The sequence below is a fragment of the Felis catus genome, chromosome B4 (genome assembly GCF_018350175.1).
Source record: "Felis catus isolate Fca126 chromosome B4, F.catus_Fca126_mat1.0, whole genome shotgun sequence".
NCBI lineage: Eukaryota > Metazoa > Chordata > Mammalia > Carnivora > Felidae > Felis > Felis catus.
In genome coordinates, this window is record NC_058374.1 from 96,157,678 (window position 1) to 96,175,689 (window position 18,012).

At 38.2% G+C, this 18,012-nt stretch overlaps 1 protein-coding gene across 1 annotated transcript in view; it reads left to right on the plus strand.

The window, feature by feature from the left end:
• The first annotated feature begins 4,184 nt into the window (after positions 1–4,184).
• The window catches only part of RAB21 (RAB21, member RAS oncogene family), a 44,961-nt gene continuing 31,133 nt past the window's right edge, over positions 4,185–18,012 (plus strand). Inside the window, exons 1-3 of the mRNA XM_003989049.5 lie at positions 4,185–4,577; positions 16,376–16,435; positions 17,208–17,315. Of these exons, the coding sequence (XP_003989098.1) occupies positions 4,428–4,577; positions 16,376–16,435; positions 17,208–17,315 (318 nt within the window). The 5' untranslated portion in view covers positions 4,185–4,427. The remainder of the gene's footprint in view (positions 4,578–16,375; positions 16,436–17,207; positions 17,316–18,012) is intronic.

Consider the following 18,012-nt stretch of genomic DNA (forward strand, 5'->3'; position numbering starts at 1 on the left):
TTATAGCTCCTCTGTAAATGTTCTTTCCTCAGCAGCTGTTCTTGGTTCAGCCTCATGGGGTTTACACACAACCTGGAATTTAGTCTAAATGATTCAAGGGAGGGACACATACGCAAATAGGGTTGGGGAGTCAGCAGCAGATGGAGGCTCAAAGAATTGGAGGTTTGTACAAAAGAAAAAAAAAGATTTATTGAAAACGAAGGCATAAGAGAGCTGGTATTTGTGGAGGGTTGTTCATTTATTTTACATCTCCCATGTTCTAGGCATTATTCTGGACACAGGGTATAATGAATGGTGAGCAAGGCAGACAGATCTTTACTACCATAGGGTTTATGGCTGTAATACTGATAAATAAATAGGTAATTGTAATATTTAATGATATATGCTAGGAAGTACTTAGAAAGTGGCATAGAGGAATGGCAAGATTTTAAATGAGAACTTACCAAGCAGGAGTGAGTAGCCAATAGGAGAAAACCCTCAAGCAAGTGGGACTGAATGTTATAATCCTCAGTGTATATATATACTTACAAACTTCCCATTAGAGCATCCATGGCCATTGGAAAGCTCTCCAAAATCACAAATCTCTCATAAGAGCACTCAAATTATTTCACCAGGGCAGAACAATTTCTCTGGTAAGAGACTTTTCCATCACTATACTGATTTATTACTCAAGAAAATGGAAAAGTATAGTCATTCAGGCCTAGTTGAAGTGGACAAGTCTCTTTAGAATTCCAGCTCTATATAACTACTGATATTTAGTTTTAAGAAGTAAGCATACTGGCCTGACTCAACAAGACTGCTAACATTCTGAACTGAACCTTTTCAGTAATTTAGAAATTGCTGGTACACAATTCTATTGCCAATCATGCCAAACAAACACTTTCATCTGATACAACTTCATGTTCTGGTTATTTCAAAATACAATTTATAAATGTGAATATAAAATAAACATCAAAGGAGCCTGGGTGGCTCAGTCAGTTAATCATCCAACTTTGGCTCAGGTCATGATCTCTCTGTTTGTGAGTTTGAGTTCCACATTGGGCTTCCCACTGTCAGCATAAAGTCTGCTTCAGATCCTCTGTCCCCCTCTCCTTCTGCCCTTCCCTTGCTCTCTCTCTCTCTCAAATAAATAAACATTAAATAAAATAAAATACACATCACAAGTAAACAAAGTGGCTTCTTGTCCTACCTTTTTAACTATTGAGAGTGTATGTTTTTAGTGGAAATTGGTAAGTTGTAAGAATCTCAAAGTTTGGCTTAGATTCCTTCTTGTTCTTGTTCTTGTTCTTGTTCTTTTTTTTTTTTAATTTTTATTTTAGAGGGACTGCACACAAAAGGGGGAGAGGGGCAGGGCGGGGGGTGGGGGTGGGGAGAGAGAATGAATATCACGATCCTGGGATCCTGGGATCATGACCTGAGCCTAAAACAAGAGTCAGATGCTCAACTGATTGAGCCACCAAGACGCCCCTTAAATTCTTTCTCTGACAAAAATATATAACTCAAGACACTTTTTTTTGAGACACTTTTAATTAATATTGTCACCTTAGGGATAAATACCTTGGAAACTGTCCCTTCCTCCCTTCTCCTAGACTACATGTCTCTTGGAATATTCTCGTTTTCTATAACTCAGAAGAAAATCTCCCAATGGTTTCTTTCTTTTTCATGTTGAGGCACTTCTGAGTTAGTCTTGGGTGTGCTCTAGCCAACCTGGTAAATTTCATTGAGCTGCTTGTGCCCCTTTGTGGCCGATGCTTACAATTACAGCTCAGTTTTGTTTGCCTTTGCGAAGCCTCTGAACTGTTGCTTCAGATGCATGAATAGTTGCCTCTGAAAGCTAGAAAGAACCACAGGAAAATGGGAAGAAAGCCAGCTAGAAGGTAGGGGCATATGGGCTGCACAAGAGGAGAAGATACCTGAGCAAGGACCAGATTCTGATTGAAAGCAGAAGGAGGTATGGATGCCAGGTTGGCATCAAACATGACCACTACATATTACTGTAACTGTGTTGCCTCCCACACTAAAATATGATCAAGCCCCATGAAGGCAGAGACATCTTGCATGACACTCTGCAAAGATTGTTGAATGAGCAAATGGAGGAACAAATGGGTTTAGTCTATAGCAAGTTCGCAGGAGAGAACAATTTTTCTTTCTATTGTTCTTTTGTTTTTTAAGTTTTATTTATTTAAGTAATCTCTATACCCAACATGGGGCTTGAACTCATGACCCTGAGGTCACGAGTTCCATGCTCTTCCAACTGAGCCCGCCAGGTGCCCCTCTTTCTATTGTTAATTACTAGTACTAGATGCTTAAAATGGAAAATGTTTTGACAATTCTGTTTAACAAAGCCCCATATGTCCAAGAGCATTTCTCAAACCTAGTATTTTATAGGCTTAGATTTATGTGTTCACTTGTTGTAATTAATAAATGTTATTTATTACATTCCAAGGGCACTTGGGCACTACATTCCAAGATCTGAAGATTTAAAAAATGTGAAAGACACAGTTCTAGCCCCCAGAAGAGAGCACATCAGATTATAGTGTTATCCTTTCCAATCCATTTTTCAAATTATAGGCAGAGTGATTTTTTTTTTAATTAAATCTGATTATGTCAGCCCCTTGATTAAAATCCTTCATTGCTGAAAGGCTCTTTCAGTATTGGCCCCTGGCTTCCTTACAGGTCTCATCTGGAGTTCTTTTCCTTTCTGCATTCTTACCACATTTTCAGTTGCTGAACTTTAGATGCTCCTTCCTACGTCAACGCTGTTGGACATACTGTTCTCTCTACTTGCAAAGCTATCCTCCCTTCTGGCCTAGATTACTCCTAACCAAATGCATGCATTACTCTAGAATGCAAAATGGGTTGAGTCCTGATACACCTTTGCAGGATACTCTGAACTGCTTTATCAAGATGAAAGCATTCTTTATGTAATTGACTGTTTTTGTCTTCTGCTAAAATGTAAGCTTAAAAAAAAAAAAAAGATTTTCTTACGCAATCTCTACACCCAACTTGGGGCTTGAACCCAGAACCCTGAGATCAAGAGATGAATTCTCAACAGACTGAGCCAGCCAGGCACCCCTAAAATGTAAGCTCCTGATGATAGAGATGTTGTATCATGTTCAGTACAGTGCCTGGCACGTGGTAGCCACCTTCAAATATTTGTTGAATGAATGGACTATCAGGCTTGAAGTGGAAAAGGAGTCTAATGAATAAGAATATGTTTGCTTGAGTGACAGTAGATTTCTAGTTGCCACATTTCAGAACACCTGTGTGGTTTCTTAGAAGAGTGTGTTTCATAAAAGAGGAGGGAGGCAGATCAGGAAAGATAAGCAATCATCCAAAAAGTCAGTTCTCTCCAGGTGGAATCAATATGGAATGTCAGAAGCTTCATGGAAGACAGAAAAACTGGGGAGCCAAGACATACTGGCTTAAGATGTATCATTCATTCATTCCCAAGTATTTCTAGAATTCCTATTATGTGCTTGGAACAGGAGTTAGAAATTCAAAGGTGGGCCAGTCTTACACAGTTCTTGCCCTTAACAAATCTACAGCCTACTGAGAGACAAATACTCAGCGAAGTAATTTCCGTGAAGTGTTGCTAAAGAAGGTATGTACACCGGTGTCATGAAATACCTAATGAGGGGTGGGGGCCGGGGGAGAAGGAGAGGGATGGACAAAGGGACAAGGATGGGCGGTGAGGCGAGCCTTTTCGGTTTAAACTGAGACCTGAAAAATGAGGAGCCCTGACGGTCTGCGGAACTGAAAGAAGTTCAACAGCTATGATTTGGAATCCCACCAAGAGTGTCAAGAGATTGAAGGGCACCTTGGTAGATTTGGCTTACAGCGACCCCGGTGTGAGGGGTCATCAGCCTGGTGAACATTCCCTGGGCACGAACGATAACGTTCTGCCTTTCCACATTCCAGCAGAGCTGGGCTTCCTTCAAATCATCTATCCCTTAATCCCGCAGACTTCCACCAACTGCGGAGTGCTGGCGACCCGCAGACAACCTAACTCAACCGGAGACTGCGCGGAGGAGCTCCAGTCACAGCCAATTCCACCCCGGGAAGAGGCTCCAGAAACCCCACCCACGTCCAGGCACGTTTTCCTGGGCCGAGTCCCAGGGGCCGCCCGCGGCCGCCACGGTCACGTGACCCGAAGTGTGACGTAGGAGGAAGGAGACGCCATTAGAGGGAGGCGGAGAGGGAGTGCTCTTCGCCTTTCCTCGGGTGCCTGACGTGGTGGCTGGGGGGCCCTTCATTCTCGGACTTCCCTCGGCCCTTCCAGGCTTCGCCGGGAGGCGAGAGTGGAGACGGCGCCCCGGGTTGACGGGTCGGTGCGGAGGGGCCTGCGCCGGCCGCGGCTGTGAAGGCGCTGCGGCGGCTGTGGGGAGCTCGGCGCAGCTCTAGGGCTCGGGCGGCGGGGAAACGGGATGGCTGCGGCCGGCAGCGGAGGGGCGGCGGCGGGCAGAGCCTACTCATTCAAGGTGGTGCTGCTGGGGGAAGGCTGCGTGGGGAAGACGTCGCTGGTGCTGCGCTACTGCGAGAACAAGTTCAACGACAAGCACATCACCACTCTGCAGGTGCGGGCCCCAGGGAGCGGAAGGTGGAGCCTTGGGGCCCCTACCCCTCCGGGGCTGTGAGGACTTCGCTGCCATGGTCCCCTGGATCTGGGCTTACAGATCTCAGGCCTGTCACCGTTGTCTTCGTTTCGGAATGCTTTTCTGAATGCGTCCTAGGGACACGCGGGGTCGGGGCATCCTGTAGACGTAAGGACAGGCTGTTGGGAAGGGAGTGGAAGGGCCCTGAAAAGTCCCCCGTGTGGCTGGCTGCGCATATTGTGGAGTCCCCATCGCTTGGCTAGTTTTCCCCTTTGATTCACTTCCGCTTGTGCCCTAGGTGCCTTCACCCTACAGTCACTGACTGTCTGCCCTTTTTCTTTCTTTCGGAATTAGGAACTTAGCTGCGGATTTTATTTTGCGAACCTAGGTGCTTTGTAACTTCAGCGCTTACTGATGACTAAGTGTTTACGCAAGTTCCATTTTATCCTGGCTTCGAGTAACCTGCTGATTGGCGAAAGAGTCATCTTTGGAGGGTTTTTGAAATGACCGCTTGCGGGCGTGGGTTACGCAGTTTCCTTGCTGCCTGCATGGGTCTGACTTAAGGGGCAGTCATACTGTGAGGTCGGTCGACCCACATGCACTGGGAAACGTCATGTGAATACTAGCCAACAGTTGGTCCCCAAACTAACAGCTTCGTTGCTGCTGCTACATACTTTCTTTGCTTGTAGCATAGGGCCGGCTTTCTTCTGCAGTTACCTTAAGTTTGGTAGGAAAAGTGTTAAAATGTAATCATAGATTGGGAGTGAAGCCAGCCCTTTGAGGCAGTTGTAGCCTCCTCCCTCTTCCAAAGAAATCAGTTTGCACGTGTTAGAAAAAAATATGCAACTGATCTAACTTTCTCAAATTTAGTTACAGGTAGTAAAATCGAGTGTACTTTTTTCCCCCTTATGTTTATTTATTTTGGAAAGAAAGAGACAGAGTGTGAGGGGGAAGAGAGAGGGAAACACAGAATCGCAAACAAGTTCCAGGCTCTGAGCTGTCGGCACAGAGCCTGACGCGGGGCTGGAACTCACAAGCGGTGAGTTCCCGCCTGAGCTGAAGTCAGATGCTTAACTGACTGAGCCACCCAGGCGCCCCATAAATCGAGGGTACTTTTGAGCCTGATTGTCCAGGTTCATATTCCACCTCCATCTATTTATCTGTGATCTGTTATCTATTTAGTATGTTCTTGGGCATGTTAATTAACCTGTTTGAGCCTAAGTTTCTTGGTCTGTTAAAATGGCCATAATAATAATACCTAGCTCATAAGGTGGTCAAGACAAGTATACGTAAAATCACTTAGGACTTGGTTGTAAGCTCTCCATCTTTATTACTGGCCCAAATTGCACAATAGACTTTCATTAGTGATTGTGTAGTGTGTAAGAACATTGACACTATTTAATAGAACACACAATCTCCTAATTGTTGTGACATTTGATATTTGATGCTATTATTAAACTACTGAGTCTAGAATTCACAAAGATGCTCTGATGATTCCATATTCTATTTTTACTCCTGTTTTTACTCCTCTTAGGTAAAGCACAATATCTGAAAAAGTGAATGTCAGGAAACTCCTTTTTTTTTTTTCTTTGCATCCTTGTACAAGAGCACTTACACAATTTTAATAGTTGTTATTGTTGAGTGTTGCTAGTGAAATCAAGGGAATTTGTAGGATAAATACCTATGATTGTTTGGAACTTAGGAATTCATTTAGGTAAAGTAATAACAATAGTTAACATTCAGTGAATTCTTACTGTACCAAGTACTGTACTTTTCTTCTGTCATTTAATTCTTATTATAGCCTTTGAGGTGGTAGATAGTTTTATTAGCCCCATTTTGCAGGCAAAGAAACAGGCTTGGTTAAGTTGAATAATTTGCTGGGTGGTAGATAGTTTTATTAGCCCCATTTTGCAGGCAAAGAAACAGGCTTGGTTAAGTTGAATAATTTGCTGGGTGGTAGATAGTTTTATTAGCCCCATTTTGCAGGCAAAGAAACAGGCTTGGTTAAGTTGAATAATTTGCTGGCAGTCATTTTGCCATAAGTCATGCACGGTACCCAAGCTGAAATTTGAACCCAGGTCTGACTTCGGATTTTGAGCAAGTAAGTCACACTGCCTCTGGATATCGGTAAATCACCCCTTTAGTGGTTATCTTTGCGCTACAAATCTTACATAAAAGAGGAAATCATTATAATTGAGCCTCCCCCTTTAAGATAATTTAGTCCTTCAACCCAAAAATCGCACCTTCATTATGCATTTCAAAAACATCCTTGAAGCTAACAGCAGCCTAAAGGTTTTTAAATATTAGAGACCACTTCAACTATACTGGAGAGGATGAAGTTTATGGTAGATTTTCAGTATCAAAAACATAGCAGTCCTGACTTTAGTATTTATATAACTCTTATCATAAACAGTGTCTGGATATTATATTGTAGAATTGAGGATTTTGTTGCATACCAATGTGTGGATGCAGTATTTAATCTCTTTCGCTTACATATCAGTTCCTCTCATTTTAATTTTTTTAGAGAATTGTGACCTATTAAATAACAACCATGTATAATTTTAATTTCTAAATGGAGAGGAGATCATGCATCAGAACATCAGAAGACAACAGAGGAAGAGTCCCTCTTTTTTTCTCAACAGAACTACCTACTACCTATCTTTTGACATACTTTGTGTTTTGCAAGGTACACTATCTTACAATCATGTTCAAACAGTTAAGAGACGAAGGAAACCTAAGGTAGTTTATGGTTCACTGTTTCAGTCTTTTGTTTAATATTTCAGTCAAGTGATTGTTCACTCTTGTCTGAACATCTTGGAGGCGAGGTGAACTGGTACAGAAAGTGGGAAACTTACTATGTCCTAAGATGGCCCATTTCATTTTTGGACAGTTTTAATTTTCAATAAATTTTTCTGTGTATAAAGCCAAAATCTGTTTTCCTTGTAGTTTTCAGTTCTGTCCTCTGAATCTTGATCACATAAGATATCCCTTCCGATAGTTGAGGACAGCTGTCATATCCCTTGGTCTTACCTTTTGGGTAAACAGCTCTGGTTCCTTTAAAGGAATCTCTTATGACATCTTTCTAAACCATTTCACTATTTAATCATTGTCCTCTTTCCTTAAAATGTGATTCTTTGAGCTGTAGAAATGATTCCAAGTGTGCTTTGAATTTAGTAAAGTACAGGCTATCACCTTCCCTATTGAGAATCCTTTTCCAACACTGAAATAGAAAAGATTCTATGTGCTTGTAGACAGCTGCTACATTTATTAATATTGGGCTTGCTGTCTTAATCTTAATCCCTCTCCCCAAAAAGGCATTACATCCCTCAAAATCTTTTTTCTTTTATAGCTTTTTTTTTTTTTTTTCCTTTGGTCCCTAAGGTATTTGAACCATTAAAATAGGCTTTGATAAATTTACTCCAGGGGTCAAAGGCTGTTAATGTCCTTCTAAAGTTTGATTTTAAGTTCAAGAAACATGAGCTCCTGTGGGTCAGATACTTGGTTGGGTTCTGGGCATGCAAAGAAAAAGAAGGTTATGTTCCCTACTGTCTGGGTTAACTACTCATTTTAGCTTTGTCACCTGAAGATTTGCTAAGAATGTCTTCATTGTTTTCATCAGGTCATTAATAAAGACTTTGAAAAGTGGAGACAGAGGGAACGAGAGACAAAGCTCTGCGGCAGGTCTCATTATAGTCCAGTGATGTGTGACCAGAGATGTATTTTTCTTTAGTTGTGCAGTCTTAGGGTGGGGCTTTTTCAGACTATGCTTGAGCCATAGTCTTTCTCTTTGAGTGAGAAACAGTTACTGGTGGAGTGTTGTACATATTAATGATAATGGAAACAGAAACCAGCCTGAGATTTACTGTTATGGGCTATTAACTAGCGGGTACAAAGCCTTTAATGAAAATGTTCTTCTAGCATTATAAATCTAGCTTTTTGCCCTAGCTACATCAGTCTTGCCCACAGGGGATATCATGAGATGCTTTGTCAAATGCTTGCAGAAGACAAGATACACTGTGTTTCTGCATTAGGAAGCCATATGATGTGGTAAAAAGGGACAGGATTTTGAAGTTAGACTTAGTTTCATATTTTGGCTCCTACTTTATAAGCCTTTATGATCTTGGCAGGTTATTCTAACGTTTGTAAGCTGGCTCTTGATCTATAATATGGGAGAATCTCACTTATAGGGTTTTTTTTTTAGTTTAGTTTTTTTTTTTTTTTTTAAGATTTTATTTTTAGGTAATCACTACACCCAGTATGGGGCTCAAACTTACAGTCCCGACATCAAGAGTCAGTGCTTACTGAACAAGCCAGCCAGGTGCCCCTTTACTTATAGGATTTTTATGTCAGCCATCATAGGTAAACCTCTATCACAGTGCCTGGCACACGTTTGTTTTATAAATGTTTGCTATTGAATGAATAGATGGTGCTTAATTTGTGTTGGTTTCTTTCGTGGTAAATCAGTGAAAAAGGTAATGGAATTAGTTTGGCATGAATTATTTTGAGAACCCATGCTGTCTTTGAAAGATCACTACATTGTCTTTTAAAATTGTTTATAATTTTATACTTAATATAATCATATGTATGTACACATATATATGTTATGCTTTATATACATTTATTATTACTATACATATACATATATATTTGCTTATTCATTCTAGAGTTTTGGTTGGGATTGGCTTTTCTGGAAATTAACTTCTTTCTACAAAATTGTGACATTGGCCATGCTTTAATGTTTTAGCACTGCTCCCTTTTTTGCAGGGCTCCTCCTAGGTTACTAATAATTAAGACATAGTCTTGTAGGTGAGCTCTCTAAGAACTCAAAATCTTTTACCTAGTTCAGGCAACTTGATCTTATATAGAGTCCCCAAGCTCTTACATGCTTAACCTAAGCAATTAAAGTCAATGATTATTTCATACATGTTAAATATCAAACACTGTAATAGCTGGGGAATATAAAGAATAAGGTACTTTGACCATCATTTAGCTTTCTTGATTTTATTCTTAAATGTTTGTGCCATTTTGATTGTAACTACCTTTTCTCTTTGGTATGTCTTTTTATGTCTGTGCTCTTGGATGATCACTTCCTTTTCTTTCGTTGTATGCCCTTTACCTCCCTTATTTGAAGGTGTTTTCAGATCGTGCACTTAGAGTGTTTTCTGGCACTTTCCACCAGTCCCTTATATAAAAAGTAACATTTTTATAATCTGAACAATCGGTCATTTTCCGTTTTAGAATCCTAACTCGAATTCCGCCTATCTGCCTTGTGTAGTCGGGTAGGTGGCTGTCACTTGATGAGCAAAGCAGTGCTGTAAGGTTGGCTAGGCAGATAGTTTCCTGATAGTTTGGCAAATGAAGAAACTAAGCTTTGTATTCAATTTCTGAGGTCCCACAAATGGTAATGGTGTACATGTTTTCTTAAACTTGAAGTCTACTACTTTTATCCCCCATGCACCTTAACCTCCTGAGCAAAACTTGGCATTCAGATTCTAGCAGTTGATTTTACACTTGGCGTCATAGTCTCTAGTCTAGGAATCTTGGTTTGCTTACTTGTAAGATTAATGTTTTGAATGTCTGAAACATCTTCCAAGTAGTTCTGGAAGCCACACCAGTGTTGAACAGTTAATTCATTTACATTATCTTTTGGAGAGGGACGGGGGGGGGGGGGGGGGGGGGGAAGAGAGAGAGAATCTTAATCAGGCTCTATGCTCAATGGCTGATGGGGGGCTTGATCTCATGAGAGTGAGATCTTGACCTGGTCTTGAAATCCAGAGTCAGACGCTTAATGGGCTGAGCCACCCAAGTGCCCTACGTTATCTTTATAAAATAACAATAGGTGAAATCTTCATGTCACCCCCTCTTGGTATTTTACTAGATACATGTAGGTTATGGAGGGTGGGTGGTTTTCTTTTCTTAAAAGAAAATAGTTTTTCTGAATTTTGGTTTTAAGTTCCTAATATATAATGTCTGATTGCCATTTTCTGTTTTGTGTTTTGAGCCACTCCTGAGAAGTAACTTTTTGACTCTTATTTTCAAAATAGTCACTTGGACTGTAAACTGATTATGATTCTTGTATTTATGGAAATTAAGGACAAGAAATGAAGTATTCAGGCAGCCAGCTTAGTTTTCATTCTTTTATTTAATTGAAATACATTTGACATACAACATTGTATAAATTTAAGACATAACATGTTAATTTGTTACATTTGTATGTTGTGATAATGATTGCCATTGTAGCAATGCGGCTTAGTGTTCTGATAGCTAATTTTTATTGCCTTGCTACAGAGGAGTGTTTTATAAATTATCTGCCTGAATCTTTTTATGCCTTTAGTACTTACATATTAAGTAATAGATACTTTAAACACTTAAGTCTGAAACAGTGTTAGTGACTGTAACAAAAATAATGTCAGTGTTTAGTTTTATACACACACACGGACACACTTACTAATGAAGGTATGTTGAACTTAAAAGATAATAAAGACAGGAAAGTATTTCCCTACAATTCAGTTACTTTGCTGCTTTAGGTATATTACTTTGCCAGCAGTTAGGAAGCACAGCAAGTGATCTGGCTAATAACAACAACAAATACAAAAAAAAATAATTAAATAAGTTATGAAAAGACAGATACGATTTTTCTTATTTTCTATATTTATTTATTTATTTATTTATTTTTTTTTAATAGAGATTTAAAAAAAATATCCACTATGCTTTTGGATAAGATGTCTGATAAGTAAGTATCAGGTACAAATGACGGATGTGTGCCTCAGGTAATGAAATTGTTGATTTAATACCCCTAAAGTTTGGAAGATGAGGTCATTGGAATTATAAGTAGTGGTGCTGTAACTCAGGGTTTGGAGGAATAAGGTGGGACATCTACCATTACTCTGATCCTCATTACTTTGTGGCTACCCTGGGAATATTTTTGTGAGTTGAGTTGGTATCCAGGAACACTTAGTGTCCACGTGGAGGAGTGCCAGGTTAGGAATGTGTATGTTCTAGAATAAACAGCTTTGTGCAATGGAAAAAGTACTGTGGAGTCAGACAGGCTTCTACCCACTGCAGTACCCAAATGAGTTGTCTGACCTTGAGTGAGTCACTGTATTTCTTTAAATCTCGGGTTCACAACTGTAAAATGGCTGTAAAATAGCTACTTCACATGGTTGTTACAAAGAGTAAATGAGAAAGCCCAGCTTAGTGTTTGGCACACAGTATATATGTACTATTTATTTTCTTCCTATATTTCTAGAACCTTTTGAATTGATACTGTAATGCCACTTTCCCTTCACCTTTCTAGACTGGGGATTCTTCACTGAGATGTTGCCAGGGATTTAGAAATCCCTTGGGTTAAGTGTGTGAAATTGTTTTTTGGTATGTGCATGTGAGCAGTTTTCTTGGGAGTAAATCAGTTCATAGCTCTCATCAGATTCTTAAAGAAGTCCCATGATTATTTCTCCCTTACACTTTTATGTAACAGAATTAAGAACCACTGCCCTAGATTAAGTATAACTACAAGTGGCATCTGAGTGGTCTGCCCAAATTAAGTATGCCTCATAGAGGTGGTTAAAAAAGATAAGACAAATGTCAGCCTTTTAATTTTTTGCTATTCCATCTTGATATTATGTAAAATCTTTCACCTTTATTTTCCAATCTAATTGTATTTGCTTTTAAAACAGATATTTGTTCTTTAAGAAAATGTCTGTACCATATTAAAAACTTAGAATATATATAGAATGGGACACTTTATATTACACGAGGAATTTTCCATATAGTGGGACTTAAGTAGTTCATTATGAAGGAGAAAAAAAAAAGATTTAGTGAGGATCCTTGGATAATATAGTAGATATTTCAGTTAAAATAATTAGATTTGGGGCACCTGGGTGGCTCAGTCAGTTAAGCAGGTGACTTTGGCTCAGGTCATGATCTCACGGTTCGTGAGTTTGAGCCCCACATCAGGCTCTGTGCTGACAGCTGAGAGCCTGGAGCCTGCTTCAGATTCTGTGTCTCCTCCTCTCTCTCTGCCCCTCCCCTGCTGGTGCTCCGTCTCTCTCTGTCTCTCAAAAATAAATAAAAATGTTTAAAAAAAAGTTAAAAAATACAAAATAAAATAATTACATTTACAAGGAAACTTTTAGAAGCACATCTCTTCATAAATTGTGTTTTACCTTCATCGATTTATCCAGGTACATTGTAGATATGTTTATCTGTAATAACAGTATTTGTATGTCTGTTGTATTTGTGTGTCAGCACTGGCTTCTGCCTTCTCCATAAGAGAAGTATTATCTCAGATCTCAGTGTGGAAGATATGCTAGCATAGTGGTTATGAGTCGTGTCTGGAGCCAGCCTACCTGGATTTCAAATCCTACTCTGTCACTTACTATGTGACCTTGGGCAAGATACCCTTCCTGTGTCTTAAGTTTCCACATCTGTAATATTTGGATAATTATATCTAACTCAGCGTACTATGACATTGAATGAGTTAATATTGAAAAGCTCTTAGAATACTGACCATTTCATTGTAAGCCTCATGAGCATGCTAAATAAAAATGTGTAATCTAGTTGACATATTTCTACCCATGAAAAGATAATTTACAATATAAGCAAGGCAGTATATGGTATATATTAAAGATTAGGTTCCCTGTAATTCTTCAGGATAGAGAAACTCATTGTGGGTTGTATGGGTGGTATGAGAAAGCTTAAAAATTCAAGGAAGAAGAGTTTGGGTCATGAACTGGACTTGGATAGATGGGATTCAAATAGAGAAAAAAATACATCCAAATTAGAGGGGGAATTTTATGGACAAGCAGAATTGGAGGAATGTATATAAACCATATAAGCTGGAAAGTAAGTGGAAAAATACTAGAAGCTATGGACATGGACAATTGTGCAGGCCCTTGGATACAAAGATAACACTTAGAGATTTTTAGTTGTAGATTATGGTTCCCTAACTTTTATAAAGGAAAAGCTTATGAATGCTCTTATAAAAAGTACTCAGCACAGTTCTTGGTGGAAAGTAAGCATTTGGTAATTGTTAGCTAGTATTAGCAATAGTAGTAGAAATAAAAGTGTAGAGTTTCACTGTATGGATGGGCTGTCTGTGTACCTTTTAAAAATTGCATACTGAGGGACACTTAGGCTATTCCTTTTTTCTTTTATAATCAATATTGATGAGCAGCTTTCCATAAAATTGTATATCCAGGGTTCCTTAGGAGAGACTCAACACTGTCCCTTAAACTCACCATGGGAAGGTGGTGGTAAGTTTCCGAGGAAATGGTAAAAAGGGAAAGGATGGAGCTTTATCAGCTTTAATTGATTCCTGTCTATTGAGAAATCCTCACAAAACTCATGACAAAAAAGTTATTTTGATATTAGCTGCCAGCAGGGATATAGTTCAAGCAAACTTATTAAAAATGATATCTTACTAGAATACTTGAATGAGTTATGGTAAGATTTTTTTTAATCATGGAGACTTTAGGAAGATAATTTGGCATGTTGACTAGAGTGTGAGGTGAGACCAAAGTTGTTATAGTAGTATGAGATTGGTTGTCAGAGAACTCCAGAAGAAATATGAAGACAAGTCTTGGTAGTTTTGTTTTTGTTTTTGGAATATGGAATGTCAGAGGAGGAAGAATACTTAGAATATTTCTAAGAGTCTAAACCTCAGTGACTTGGGAATGTGATCAAAATACTGAAGTTGGAATGGAAAGCCAATTTTGTAAGGAAGATCAGTTTAAATATATTTGAGACAAGAGAGGTATTTAAGTTGACCTATATATTAAGTATTTGGGTGGGATTCAGATTTTGAGTTTCTTCATATAGCATTGATGTTGAACCCATGAAAATGGTTGGTGTCAAGTAGGTCACACAACTAATAAGTTGCAAGGTAAGATTCAAATCCACAGTTCTGATTCAAAGTTCATATTCTTAGCCCCTATGCTCTAATGAGTGGGAGAGGTCCTTTATTTAAATTCATTGTGGAAATATGTATTTGGTCTTCTCATTTTCCAAGTTATTTCTTTTGTTATTTTGCCATTTATTTTATATATGCTCCTTTCTATGTAATCTTTGTTTCATTTAATAAAATATCTTTAGTGTAGTTAAGGTTTTGAAGGAAGGCATTCCTGGATTTGATCTCCACTCTGCCATTTGTATCTATCTGTGTATTCCTTTGTTAATCACTAAATTCATTGGCTTTTTCTTAGTTCTAAATTTCCTTGGTGTACATACAGCAGAAAGCAATTCCTGAAATCTAGGTTCCTCCTTTAGTAATAATTCACCATCTTAGCTTTTTACCTGTTTTACCTTATTTCTCTGTACTTTCTTTTAGATACACCTAAATGTGACTGTCTCTGCACAACTTTGGACTTGGTTCTCTGTTCCTTTTTTAAAATGTCACCTGACTCTGAGTTCTGATTATATTTCCTCTTCAATCACTCTAGATTCTGTTTTCTCTTTTCTGTCTTTGTGGACTTGGTTCAGGCCCTTTTTGTTTTTCTCTCCAACTCTGTAATAGTCACCTGTTTCCAGGTCCAGTCCTGTCCTTTCCAGTCCAACCTCCTCTCCTATTGCAGAGTCATTCTCTTAAAATATAGATCTTATACTGCCCCAGTGCTTAAAATCCCTTCAATGATTCTCCATCATCAACAATATTATTCTTAACACGTATTCCTTAGGATGAATTAGGCATTTCTCTAGGGGAAAATAGGTCAAATGAGTTTGGGAAATGCTCGTATAGATGTAGTTAGTTTTTTTTTTTTTTTGGCAGAATCTTAGTGTGCCAGTGTGTATTATGAATGTACAGAGGGAATGCAGAGCAATATGCTGCATATCCCAAATACATCTCACTGTAATATACATTAAAAGACACGTCTAGAGTCTTGGAACAGGTGTTATTAAGACCCACAAAGTAAAGTCTCTACATCTAGACATGGAACCCTAGCACTTTTTTTTTTTTTTATATTCATTTAGCCTTTGTCTTTTTCTGTAGTCTCATCTCTGGCATTGACCGTACTACCTTGGAGTTCTCCATGGGGAGGGAGTTATATGTTTCAGGCTTTGGTGGCTTTACCCATCTGTCAGGGAAAACCCATACTACTCCTAAAGGGGAGACCATCACCTTCTCTCTGAAGCCTTCTCTCATCCAGGCAGGCTTTACATTTCCTTTCTCAGTACTGTCTTTAGAGTGTACTTGGCAAGACCCTCCCATTTTAACAATTGTCACATGGTACTACTTTTCTTTACATGTTTATTTCTGCTGTATATAGACTGTAAGCTCCTTGAAGGCTGGAACCATTTCCTTTCATTTCTGTGACATTAGTACTTAAGATAATTATTAGATATGAATTAAATAATTGAATTATAAAATAATTGCGGAAATATTTCAAGTAATATTGGTATTCATACAGTTAAGTAAACTACCAGTAAATATATGTTTTATCTCACTTAGAAATCTCTTAGTTCTTTCTATAATGATTGGGTAAGGTGACATTAAATGAAATGCTCTAAGAGAAATTTTTATGGGGAAGATCTAGGAAAATGTTTAATTACCATTTTTTCTTCTTATTTTTCATAACTTGTGTCCATAAAACAAAAAACTGTTTTTTATATTAGGATATAACTAATGTTTTGTCTTCAGTGAAAGTAATGTTTAGTCATTAATAAAAAAATCAGTGATTACTTTTTCTCTCAGATAACTTGTTTCATATTGAGATTATTCTTCCATCTATAGTTTTTAGGGTAAGAAACATGAAATATTGTTTAATGTATATCTCTTTTCTTAGGCATCATTCTTGACAAAGAAGTTAAATATTGGTGGGAAAAGAGTAAACCTTGCTATATGGGTAAGTTAACCTTTTCAATTGAGTTTGTGAAGTCTTCTGCTATTCTTGATAATTTAATAACTAATTGGCTGAAAAAATAGGAATTTGAATTTCTTTTTTTTAAGTGAAGTTTAGCTGAAACTTTTTTTTAATAAACATTTTTTTTTTTTATGAAATCAGGCTAAGAATTATACAGTTGTATACACGAATATTGCTTATCATAACCTTTGAGTTGGGGAAAGAGTAAACTCAGGGATTCCATATCAGAGAAAGAACAGGGTGGGAGAACAGCCTGACTGTCCTATTTTCCCTCTGTGTTTTCATGTTCCAGCTTTCCAAGGGAGTGCCTAGTAGAGAGTAGGGTAATGCATCAGACTACCTTTTGGCCAGTGGTCCTGGTGCATACTGTCTTTCCTTGTTATCTCCCTTTGTGGGAAACCTAAATTTAGGGCAAGGCCTGTTCCTGGCTTACAGTGCCATCTTGGGCATTCTGATCCTCTGGCAATTGAACTGTTTTTTTTTTTTGTTTTTTTTTTTGTTTTTTTTTAGTGGGTGTGGGAAGATTGATGAGGAGTAAGAGGGTTGGGAGGGAAGAAGTAACCTTTGTATAATGGTAAAACATTATTGGTTATAACTTCTAAAGAATTTTTGTAACCTGTTCTTTTTTCTTTTAACAGTGTTTTGAGATTATCTGTAACTTCACCACTTTCCAGTTAATTAAAAGTTAACTATAGTTGCAATAGCAGATTTATTTTTTTCTTCTGATCTAATAAGTATTTGTTGCTTTATTTAGGATACAGCAGGTCAAGAGAGATTCCATGCATTGGGTCCAATTTACTACAGAGATTCAAATGGAGCTATTTTAGTTTATGATATAACAGATGAAGATTCCTTTCAGAAGGTATTCCATTTACTTATAGGTAGATGATTTGAAGAACAACACTGATTTTTCAAGTCTCCATTCACATGCCTTTGTTTACTAATGTGGTTAATCTTGGTTTTAAAAGTAAAATATAGTTTGTACATAAATGATTACCACTAGTATTTGTTAATGCAGTATTTAATTGATTAACAGAGATATTAATAGTTTATTACATGGCTTTCTCAGATATTAGGAAAGGGAAATAATTTGAAATAAAACCAGAAAAATTGAAGGGCTTTTTTTCTCCCTGTTAAAGAAAAATTACGTATATTTCTTGATTCCATATATAGTAGGCATGTGAATACTTGGTATGGTTGCATGAGCTCTCTAATTGTAAAGATAAAAAAAGAAGAGGGGCACCTGGGTGGCTCAGTCAGTTAAGTGTCCGACTTTGGCTCAGGTCATGATCTTGCTGTTCCCGAGTTCAAGCCCCGCATCAGGTTCTGTGCTGACAGCTCAGAGCGTGGAGCCTGTTTCAGATTCTGTGTCTTCATCTCGCTCTCTGTCCCTACCCCACTCATGCTCTGTCTCACTCTCAGAAATAAGTAAACATTAAATCACCTTTAAAAAAATTTTTTTGTACTCTGTATATCTCCCTCAAAAATAAAAATAAAACATTAAAAAAAATTAAAAAAAAAAAAAAGATGATAAGAACTAAATCGAATTAAGCTCTTTC